This window comes from Strix aluco, chromosome 5 (assembly GCF_031877795.1).
Source record: "Strix aluco isolate bStrAlu1 chromosome 5, bStrAlu1.hap1, whole genome shotgun sequence".
Lineage (NCBI taxonomy): Eukaryota > Metazoa > Chordata > Aves > Strigiformes > Strigidae > Strix > Strix aluco.
The window spans coordinates 409,664-421,685 of record NC_133935.1 but is presented as its reverse complement, the minus strand read 5'-3'; the positions used below and the strand labels follow the sequence as shown (position 1 = coordinate 421,685).

General features: G+C 39.5%; 1 protein-coding gene across 3 annotated transcripts in view; it reads left to right on the top strand.

Annotated features, from left to right (window-relative positions):
* PACSIN2 (protein kinase C and casein kinase substrate in neurons 2) overlaps nucleotides 1-12,022 on the top strand; it is a 62,440-nt gene that overhangs the window by 32,439 nt on the left and 17,979 nt on the right. For all 3 annotated transcript variants that reach the window (XM_074825559.1, XM_074825557.1, XM_074825558.1), the window contains one exon: nucleotides 3,017-3,127. In XM_074825559.1, coding sequence (XP_074681660.1) covers nucleotides 3,068-3,127 — 60 coding nt within the window. In that variant the 5' untranslated portion in view covers nucleotides 3,017-3,067. The remainder of the gene's footprint in view (nucleotides 1-3,016; nucleotides 3,128-12,022) is intronic.

Genomic DNA, 12,022 nt, shown 5'->3' with positions numbered 1-12,022 from the left:
AACCTGTTCCCTCATTTAAGAAAATGTTCCTCTGTTTCACTTTTTCCAATTTTTCCATGTAGCTTTTCAGATTAAATTTCCAGCACTGGTATAGCTTAGGCTGTTTTGTTGAAGGTAAGCAGACAGTGTATTATTACTTCAGAACACTTTCACTGTCTCTTCTTTTTGTAATAAGAGGGGAACAAGTACTTCTTGCGTGGTTTGGGGGGGTGGGATGGGTGACTTGTTGAAACTTTCCTTTAGGTTTATACTTTTGCGTAAGGGTTTCTTTTTCCAAGAGGCTGAACTCTGCAGTTGTCTGCCTGATCTCTTCCAAATGGCAGTAAACATTTGGCTGAAAGATCTTGGTGTACCATAGAAAAACAACTCTAACCCTTCCTGAGAACCTTTGGAATCTTGTTCCTTCCCTTGTTCTGCATGGCACGCCAGGGTCACACGCGTGCTTTAGTTGCTTGCTTGGTTTCAGAGGGATGTGAGTGTTAGTGCTGCCTGAGTGGGAAAAAGCCAGGGGGACACAGTTAACAGAATCTGGGTAGCAATGTTTATTGATCTAACAATGGTCTTTAAACTCTAGGTCTCCCTTTGTTCAGATAAAATAACAGCAGTAGTTCTGGTTAAAGATACCACTGCATAACCTTATATTTTTGTGAAAACTTTAAAACAAACTCAGAAAAAGCTGTTTGATGTCAAACTATTCTTCTGAGTTTGTCTAACTTGTTGCAACTTTATGGCACTTTTGTTTCCTCCTTGTGCTGCTTATGGTTATCGAAGAAAGGCTGCCAGAAAATATAAAAGGTTATCTTTGCTTACCTTGATGTACTGTGAGAGTTGCAAGGGCCAAGACTGATCTGGAAAGAGCAGGTTCACTGTGAAGGTGTGCTGCTAAGAAACTGGCAATTGAATGGTGTTTTAATGCACTTTTCCCTCTTAGTTCAATAAAAGCACAGGTGGAAAAGCAGTGTTTTTGTAATTACTAATCACATATACTTGAAGATTGTTACACCAACATGTGAAAATATTTTGTCTGAATATATCATCTTCCTCTCTAGTTGTTGCCATTTTGCAGAACCCTTCCTGTGTTTTGGCTATCTTTTCAAAATAGAAATCTATCAATTGTATTCAGTGTTAAGGTTACTAAAGCTTTCTGTGAATTGGATTATGGAAATGAACTGGATGAAAAGCTGTTCAGGAGAAACAGCTTGTCTTCCCAGCCAGAGCAGTATTGTTCTGTTTGTGCTCCAACTGTCCAAACTACTGTGGTGGTTCAGTAGCTAGTTTTTGTAACAAACAAGTGGTGTATGCCTACCCTTATGGCACAGTTATTTTTCAGAGTATCCAAGAAACACCAATTTAGTGTTGAATTCTCCTTGGCGTCTTTCAGTGGGTTCCTCCCAGCAGTGTGCCATAACCCCAGGGAGCAGGGTAGGGCTCGTGTGGGCACTGCCTGCTCTTCCTCTTGGAGTGGCCCTGTGGCGTTAGGGGCAGCAGGGTTCACAGGGCGAAAGAGAGAGGGAGCCTCACCTTAAAATCTACTGGTAAAGGTATTCATCCCAGAAGGGGTGGTAAAATCTGTCTACCCGTGTGGAGCCCTGGCAGTAGTTGTAGACAAACTTGATAGGAGAAGTCTGAACAGGAGAACTGGATGAGGTGTCTGTAGAGATCCGGCAGGGATTTGCATGTGTGCGTTGTGGGAGGGAGCTGTTTCCTTCCTCTCCTACCTCTGGGTCTCCACCCCGCAAACTGCATTTGTGGATCCAAGTGCCTGAATTTTTGCCTCAGTACTGGTTTTGATACTTAAACGTTAGCTTAGGATAATCCTAGATTTTTTTTTTTTTTATACACAGTGCTTTAAAAAAGTCATCTCCTTCAATGAGGATAGGTCCTGTGTTTTTTTTCCATGCAGCGGTGTCTATATAAGTGAGAGTACCTGAATTGTCACAGTAATGGCTTCTCATAAAGATCAGAATTTGGAGGTGACTTTTTTTTCCTGTTTGTTTTGCTAAAAGGAAACAATGAAGTAGTATGGTAACATGTTACAAATAAAATGCAGTGAAACTAGGTGTGGGAGTTTCAACTTCTAGGGGAAGTAATTGTCAGCTTCAAGACCACCTTCTGTCACAGAGCCTGAAACCTTTCACTTGGTGCATGTGGAATAGTAGGTAGGTGCATCATACCATCGTTCGGAATCTATTATCTGCTTTAAAATATGCAAGAGTGGTGGCAAGAAAATATCAAGTGGCCCAGGTAGTTACTAGCCCTGTAAAGGATCTAGTCACAGGTGGCTGGGCAAGATAACTGGGGCTGTCTGAATCTCATAAACTGTGCTGAGACTTTTGGAGGGAGGCCGGTCTCATCTCCTGGTTTGACTTGCACAGCTGCAGTGCTGCTCGCCTTGGGTTTGCTTCGCACTATGGCGGAGGAAGCTCTGCTTTGCATTTGTGGATGCCTTTACCTTTCGAGTAGATAATTTGAATGTAAAATTCATACAGAAATAAAACTTTTTCCTTCAGAAAAGAAGATTTATTTATTTTTCTTTAAATCAGCAAGTGGTTTTGGCCTTAAATATTTCCATGGGTTTCATTATATAATATAGGTTTCCGGTGCAAAAGGAAGCAGTGCAGGTCACTGTATCGGTAGCAAAGGTCGGTTGATTGTCTCTTATGGAATGCTTTGAAGTGGAATACTTACTGAGTAAGTGTCACGCTGCTCAATCTTTTCTTTTGGTTGTAATAGCAAATCTTATGATAAAATAAATTCGAGTTCAGTGAAGTTTGATATAAGCAGATGGATTGAACACTTTCTGGACAACAAATAGCGTAAGAGCCAAGAACTTCATGGTAGAATAGTGTTGTGTTGTGAAACATGCTTATTTACATGCCTTGTGTGGTTACCTCTTGGTTTTATTTGGCATCCCTAGATATGAAAGAATTAAAGGATGCTATCTGACTTAATTTCTCTTTTGATAACTTTTTCATTAATAATGCTCATAAATATTTTTTTTGGTATCTTTTTACAGATTCTGAAGGTGTTTAAGCTCTGAATACTTACAAGCTCTTCATACATAGAAATGTCTGGCTCATACGATGATTCCGTTGGAGTAGAAGTTTCTAGTGATAGCTTCTGGGAGGTAACCCAAATGTTTTATCACAGTATTTTGATTATGGAAGTGTGATTTTTGTACATTGTAAACTGTGGAGAGAGCTGCAGTACAAGACACCTTTGGTTATTGTGAGCTGCAGAAATAGCCTTCAGGGTAGAAATGACCTTTTAGATTTTGGCCTAATTCTGTCACGGGTTTTTAACTGGCACAAACTTGAGGATTATCCATTTGGGTAGGATATGCAATTCAGAACTGAATCTTTGTCAGTTTTTATTGCCCGAAAGGGGTGTGGATGGGTAGCTTTAAAAATGGCCGAGGGAATTAAGTGATCAATGTTAAATCTAAAGTAACTGGTTAAAGCCTACTGTAAGTGTACATAAATTACAGATGTAAGATAGTGTGTGAACATACTGCATGTTTCCTGTTTGTGTCTAGATAGAAGTATAAACTGTTTTGAGAGAAGTTATCTTAATGTGTATCTCAGTGTAGGAGCGTACACACAGAAAGAGAGTACAAAGCACAGTGTAATATCAGTAATTTGTGCTGCCCAAATTTGAAGGCTTTTAGATGTTATGATAATTTGATTAAGCTTTAAAGAGAGCAAACGTGATAAAGCAGAAAGCATTTTACAAAGAAGTTTCTTGCAAGAAAAAGAAAGGTTTGACAGTGTCAGTACCGACATAATGACAGGTAAGTAAGCTGTGTGCAGATCAACTGTATTCAACAGGCAGACTTCTACCATGTGACTGGGAGCTCTTTGGAGTTTGAGCTATAGCAAACATGAAAATGGCTAGCAGGAAAATGTCTGAATATTTCTGTTATCAGATACTGTGTAAGACGGCTTGGTTTTGGTGACCTAACACTGTGCTTCCCTTTAAATGAAAGCTTTTCCAGAGCACTAACCTGTGGTGATGGTGAGGGCATACTGCATCCTGATGCAGATCTCCCATTATTTTTCAATGCATTATCTGAAAGACCTAATGCCAGTGAGGTTCTTGTTTAGTAGACAGCTGTCATTTTTTGAGGAGACATATTTACTATTATCCCCTTTGATGCTGATCAGACAGCAGCAGGTATGCCTAAACGTTTGTGTAACTGCATGGAGAATCGAAAAGTGTGTGGTGTGACATCCCTGGCCTTCTGCAGAGATGGAGCTTTTATGGGTACATTGAGGTAATTGAACTAAACATGGAAAAGAGTTCTCAGATATAAATGATAAATGCTGAACTACTAACAGGAAGGATTGACATGGTAGCAAATTTTGACCTTCAGGCATGCTGTGCTTGGTAAATTTACAGAAATATGTTTATAAAGCTGAGACCATGAGAACATGTTTATAAACTTTTCTCTCAGTGGAAATAGCTGAGAATATAGTAAGCAAAGAAATTTCCGTTTCATTGTGCTCTGATACTCATCACAGGATAACTTCTTATCACGGGGTACGAAACTATTGAAAGGGCCAGTAGTCTTGGCAATGCCATGTTACAGTGAGAAACAGGGATAATGTGGAACTTCTGTTCTGGTTGACAGCCTTTCTAGTTGTGTGCAGCATCGCGTGGCAGGGAAGGTGAATTTATTATCCTGACACTGAACAAAATGCTTGGACTAGAGTACATCATAAGGGGCAGTGGTAAAGCACCTAAAGCTGTGCTGTTCACTGCAGTGTAGCCTTTATGGGGTATTTTGAGTGATTGCTTTTGTCCAGGAACAGTTTTCTTGTGACCTCTGCACTCCTGTGCATTTCTGTGAGGGTAACTACATTTTGACACGCATGCCTGATGCTAGCCTGGAATGCATTTTGGTCTATATATACTTCTGATTATTCGAGTATTATAATTTAGTTGATTAATTTTAGTATTTTAATTTTAATTGTTTGAGTATTTTTAATTAAGGTATCCAGCAGTTTGCTTAGGCCAAGTAATGCCTTGGCAGAATGTATCATTTGACTTTAAACCTTGCCTTTCTACAGAGAAGCCTGACAAAACAGTAAGACAGGAATTACCCTTCAGATGAGAGTTAAGAGGGGGGAGGCTCGCCAGGCTTCTGCTTTTGGTAGAACACAAACCAAAAGTAAAGGAAGTCCTGGGCAAGTCTTAATAAATTTAACTTAAGAATAACTTTCAGTGTTAAGTGACATGCAGAAGCTAACAGCAAGCCTGTCGAACTTACTTACCAAACTCTTGTTTAAGTACTTCTGGTTTGAAGCCATCATTCCAAACTAAATAGGACTGAATTTTAGTTTAAAACTTGTCTCTTTTCCATATGTTCTGAATCAGTTATTTTGTTTGTGAAGATTGCAACTTTGAATTCTAGTCTTAATCTTTCTTGAAATGGATAACTAAACTGCTTTGATCAATGTGTTTTGTCTGACTTTGATTAGAAAAGATGCAGTATCTCTGGAATGCCAGCCTCAGTACTTCATGCCTCAGGTAACAAGAAGTAAAAAAAACTCTTAAACAATTTGGAAGTTGTATCATTACCCCAGATTTTGTTGTTTACACCCTTTCATTAGAGGTTTTTAAGATACTTGACATGATAGGGGGTTTTTTTCTTTGTTTTTAAAGCCAGCCTGCAGTTTGTTAAAAATCCACCTTGCTATGTTTTACTGCCACAGCTGAAAGCAGTGAAACTATTTAAACTTAGCCATGGCACCGAAGAGACAGTCTGGCAGGGTGAGCTTTTGAGTTTGTTCCCTCATACTCCAAAATAGCTCAAATTTATTTACCTTTGCTGCAAAGCCCGTCTTTTTCTTGAAAGACATTTAGGAAAGAGTGAGGTGGCTGGGTGTGGGACCTATCTGAAGAACTTACTGTGAAAATTTTTTTTTTTGCTCACTGCGTATCTCTGAAACTAAACCACTTTTATTTCTTGAATGTTGACGTTCTGTTGAGCTGATAATAAGAACTGTACTTAATAAAATGTTGATAAACCAACCTCAATGTTTTTGTCATTGCTGTTGACTGAAATTTCATACAATGTTGTCTTTAGGAAATGAAACACTTGGTTCTTAATCAGTGTTTTGGCTTTAGAAGCATTGGCTTTCTCTTGGAGTTGTTACTGCCTTTGCTAGGCTTCCTTATTACAAAGATAATTACTAGCAGTTTCCTCCCATGTGAATCTACAGTATATGGTTGCATGGCACTGAACTTACTGCTCTGATCTTGTCTGGTTGCGTGTGCTCGGACTGTCCGTGGAGCAATTCAGTGCAGGTTACTTAATCTAGGAAGCATTTTTTATTAGGTTGCTATTTCAATACTGTTCATGGAAACTTCCAGTTGTGGTGTTGAAAGTCAAGCTCAATGCTTGAAATCCAGAATGAATAGCAATTTGTTTCCTTCAAAGACTAGTATTTTTTTATTACTACATAGATATTGTTATCAGGTTCAGATTTGTGGTTGGGAAATAGTTCCCTTGTTGAGAGGGAACTGAAGAAGTTGCTGTTTGGACTTGTGTTCTTGGTGTTGACTTACTGGAGGTATATCAGTCAAAAAATGTGGGTAGGACAAGGCTCAGGCATAGGTAGTATCTTGTATCAGAACAGCTGATACAAGCAAAAAATTAGGCTTTTAGAAATACACATCTTTCTTTAGCATGAAATAGAAATAGCAGCAGCTTTCCCAATAAAATTGAGGAATTTTTTTAGTATTTAGTTAACCCAACCTACTACATCTATCAGGATGATAAATCCTTTTCAGGAGAAGAAATCTTTTATTTTCCTCTAATTTGTCGAGGTGTTTACCAAACAGAAGTACTTTAGGAGACAAAGAATTTCATACGTGTTTTCATGTAAGCTTGCTTAGAGAGCAAACAATTGCAAAATAGTAAAAGACATTCTGAAAGAAAATTGCCACAATAACAGTGGAGGATTTCATCAGAGTTGAAGTTGTAGTAATGCCTTAATTTACATAAGAAATGGAAACTTCTTTCATTCTTCATTTTTCTAATAAGCCTCAGTGTACCTGATGTATCTGGTTAAGCTGATGGTTCTCTCTGGGTGCAGAATTTTAAGACCAAGGAATCCTATTGACATGGTCCAAGAAGGAATTCCTTCACCTGTGTTACTTAGCTGACAAGGGTGGCATGCTTTGGGTAATCAAAGGTTATTGTTGGTCTGGAGCAGGATGGCAGTAACTTTTCCAAGGGAAAGTGGAAAATTTGGAACCCAATGCGCAATTTGAAACCCTTTGTATTTCTTTCTCATCTGTCGTTTGGACTCTCAGCATTGGCATGACTGCTGCAAATACATCTCCATTTGTCATACACATTCATGCCACTTGCATCCAAAAATAGACGGTGGCAAAACTGGTTGGTTCTAACATTGTACTGCTTTAGTGAAACACAAGCAATGGATGACCCTATTGGCCTTGTTCTACTGAAGTAGTTTTGAAATGCTCATAAGAATTCGATACATTAATAATAAATGGCAGGCCAATTTTATGATGCGTTTTGTTAATTAAGCTCTGGCCTTATGCTTGCTAATCACTATTATGGTCACATGAAAAGAAAAATGCCTTGAGCAAGCTGAGACCAGTGCTATTGTTCACTTCAATACCCATGAAGGAAAGGCAGTGAGTAAGCGTTCCTAGAGATCAAAGTAGAAGTGTATGCGTATCTTGCAAGGTAAGACATCAAAAGGTGTAGCTACCCTGCCCATGGAAGCACTTATTTCTGATGAGGCACCGGGCCCTCGCAGGCTGTGTGCCGCTTATACGTGTGCGTCCTTACTCTCCTTTATTTTCTGTTAGCATCAGCAGTGTGGAGCCCTCTCCATTTATTGCAGGGGTGTTTACCTGTCCTGTGAAAATACCTGCTTATCCAAACAAAAATAGTAATTCGGAACAGCAGCTAAACCAGCAACTGGCATTAGCTGTGTGGGCTTAGGCCTGTGACTGGTTCCCTTGGAGGACAGGGCCTGGTGTGTGTTGGGAGATGCCGAGCACGTGGCTTTCATTGCCTTCTGAAGTGTTTGCTGAGATACCCACTAGCAAGGTAAGATTTTCAGCTTGTTCAGAAATGAGAGGTCGGTCCCCTATGTAGTATGAGTGAATCACATTTGGCCACCATATGCATTCCCATTCTCCCCCCCAAAAAAACCCCAAAGCAAAGCCCAAACCCAACACTCTGGGTAGCAGAGGCAGCTGATCTGGGACACGCCTCTGCCCACTGTATTATGAACGGGCTGCTCAGATGGTGTTGGTCCTGCCCATTTGGTACTCCCGACAGCTGTGCTTCATGCCTGCTGCTGTCAGCCGACAGCTGCATGAGGGATCTGTTGAGAGGGGTGTGTTGGATGCAGGGAATTGAAGAGGGACAGGCTCCCCGAACTCACTGCTGAATATTGAAAAGGTGTACCTGTGCTGAGGGATTTCAGTTACTTGTCCATGAATGGGTTTTGCTGATGAAGCAGACTGTTCTGTTTTGCTTTTTCATTTTAAAAATATTTGGACTCTGCTATCAGAGTACTGTATCTCCTATATGCATTTTTTTTCTCCTTTTAACATTGAGCAACATCATGTTCTCCATTTATATTGCCAGCTGTTTGCTTACTGCTGTGTTTAACTTCAGATTTTGTGGGTTTAAGAGCTTCCTCGGGATTTTTCTTGCTACCAGTGGTGAATTTATATGGGTAAACTTACAGAACTTACACAGAGCTAGTGCTCTTAGGTACTTGGACCGTGTACGTGCTAATTATGCACCAAGATAATTATTTTTATTTACAAAAACCCCACAGTATTACAGATGTTAATGCTGGTTGAAATGTTTGGAAACTTCCTGTTTGATGTAGCTGGAAAGAAATAGGACTTCTGGTTAAATGGAATGCAGGAAATAGTAAGTGTGTCCCCGTATTGGCCATCCGTGTGCGTTGGTTTGACTACGAGCCTTCAAAGCTCATTGTTGTGTTTCCTGCCTATGAATATTTGCCTATAAAAACCCCTTGTTGTGTGCTATGGTGACTGACTTTCTTTCAGATGGTTCCAGTTCATAAAGGCTGACTAGTTATGAATAAGTTAGGCAAGCTTGGAGAAAGTTGATGTCAAATCTTACTTCAGGCATTTGAAACTCCTGAAATATTTGTGGTTATGGCAATCATCATGATATACTAGAATTAACTGACTGGAGTTTAGCAATAGCTGAACGTTTGCCACCTTCTGGGCTGCTAACAAATTAAAATACCCTTATTTTTCATTCAGTGTACCAGAAAAACCTGCTAAGTGTGTTTAACTCCTTACAGGCTTTTATCCCACTCTATGAATATGCTAAAAAAAAGTCTATTAGTTGTAGCCTAGATAATTTAAGATTCTCCCTTTGTGTTTAGTGCTGTGAAATTGTAAAATAATGAGGTTGTAAGCTCTTAAATATTCCCACTAAAGATCATAAGAGTGACAGTGCTTGGCTGCACTAGTACACTGGTGGTCACAAAGGAGAGATGACCGATGCTAACTCTGCAATACCAAATGCCTCATCCCAGGGAGCTCGTGGGGGTTTTCTCTGGTTATTAGAGATTCTCAGAATCTTAGATTTGACAAAGGATTGAGGTGACATTGCTGTGTTTATGCATGAGAGGAAATATCAGAATGAAAAGGAATGTTTTATTGACTAATCAAGATGGAGATCTGAAGGCATCTATATGCCTGTAAGAGATAAATGGGGCCAAATAGGATCAACTGAGGCTTAGTAGTAGCAAAACTTGGTGTTTTTTGCAGTGGAAAAGGGGAAACTGGTGACTAGCTCAATTTAGGAGGGAGGTGACACAAAGCTGTGAATCACAGTTTTCACAGAATCCACTGATTGCATCAAGAAAGTGACCATTATAGTGGTATTTTGAAGAAACAAACTCTTGGGATTGTTTCCTTTTGAAGCCTTTCTGGCAGCTGAGGGTAAACAGCAACTGCATTTGGTATCATGTAATGTCTCTTGCTAAAATGAAAGCAGGATACAGTTTTTAAATAGCTCTCATTCTTCTCGAAACTCTAAGAAAGTTTATAATTTTACAATTTACCTTCCTGAAACAAAAATTTCATTTGTAGGACGAGGAAACTAATAACTTCATGTCTTCTGCTGTCAGGAAACAGCCCAATGCTCAGGATGATCAGAAAGTTGTTCTAACTAGCAGGATCATATGGTCATGTACCGAACAGTGCTAGTGGAGACATCTGCACGCTGCAAGGCCTTATGTAAATGTGACTCCTGTGAAGAAACACAGGAGTTTTGTTTGGTTTTTTTTCTGGTCAGTTGCTACAAATAAAAGAACTTGTCATTTTTGTTTTAGCTCAAATACTTCTTGTGAAGGGGAAGGGGGAGGTCAAGCAGAACGTTTGCAGTCTACCTCAGGAATTGGAGAAAATAGTCCTGAATAAAATGATGTATTAAGTTATGTTGTTGTTCTCCAGAATTCAGGGTGTCTTTAGTGTGCTTCTGGGGTTTTAATTTAATTGTTTTAACTTATCTACAGTTAACCTAGTACTTCCTTGGCTGCATAAAGGCTAGAGCTCTCTTCCCTTTTCTTGGCTTTGTGGTCTAAACACCTCGTGTGCTCTCGTACCTCCCAGTCTGCCTCCCACAGTGGCAGGCTGCACATCCCACTTCTCAGAAAAATTTGGCATGGCGGTGTCCATAACTTAAAATGCAATTTTTTCAATAACCCACTAGGTTTTTAAAATGTTAAATGCCAAGTATGTAACTTTATGCTCTGTGTCATGAAACACAGAAAAATGCTCTATTTCCAAAATTCAAGCATTCCTCACAGGACGTGAAATTTGAATGTGATGTCTAACGTACTTTAAACTCATAAATCAAGTGAACTCTTTTTTTGGCTGGTATAAATATTGGTATAAAAGGCTTTCTTTTGAATACGGGGTGGTTATTTTCTAGTATTGTAGGCCTGGTTCTTCTTTATACTGGTTCTAAACTATGATGCTAGTTCTGTGGTCTGCATGCAGCTCTTTAGAGGTGGCCTGGTGTGATAATAGTGAGTGGACCACAATAAGTCAGCTAAATTCAGTTCTCTGAATACCTATCTGAGATTTGGCAACTGCTAGATATTACCGTGGGGTTAGAATTTGCTCAGACAACACAAAATGAAAGCATTAAAAATACCACGAGCTAGCCAGCTCCCATTCAGTATTAGCATTTAAAATGCTAATTTAATAGTGAAAATTTATGAAAGGAAATGCTCATGCTAGACACAAATCCCTGGGCACGTAACTGGAGACACAAATTGATGCTAATACAGGGTTTCAGTAGTTGTGCCAAGGTAGCATAACCTGTTTTAACAGTCAGCTTGGCTGTGAACCTACAGCTGCAGTAATTTTGAGCAGATGAATGATTTGCCCTTCCATGACAAAGGCTTTAGAAAGTATTTGAGGTATTTAATTTTCTTAATGCTTTGATTACATATGTATATTTGTTAGTGTACAGTGTTAGTTTGAAACTGTCTACTTTTCTATTTCTACTGAAAATGAGAGGCTTTTTTCATACTTGTTAATCGATGAAATCTGTTTTGACATGGATACATTGACTATCGATTTTTGGTGTCAGCTGCTTCATGATGTTGGTAGCTTATCTTCAATTATATTGTGACTTATGTTTAAAGGTAGGGGTTGTGCATGCACTTTTTTTTTACATTATTTAGACGAATCTGTGACTGCTAACTAATACTTTTCTTAGATGCTACCTACATTTCTTTGATCTCTTGAAATGGATCTAGTCCAAAAGCAAAAATGTGACCAAATAATTGCTTTGAAGGTACTGCCTAAAGGAATTGGTTTTGTCCAGTTATTCATAGAATCACAGGCTGGTTTGGGTTGGAAGGGACCTTAAAGCCCATCCAGTCCCACCCCCTGCTCCAGGCAGGGACACCTTCCACTAGCCCAGGTTGCCCAAAGCCCCGTCCAACCTGGCCTTGAACCCTTCCAGGGAGGG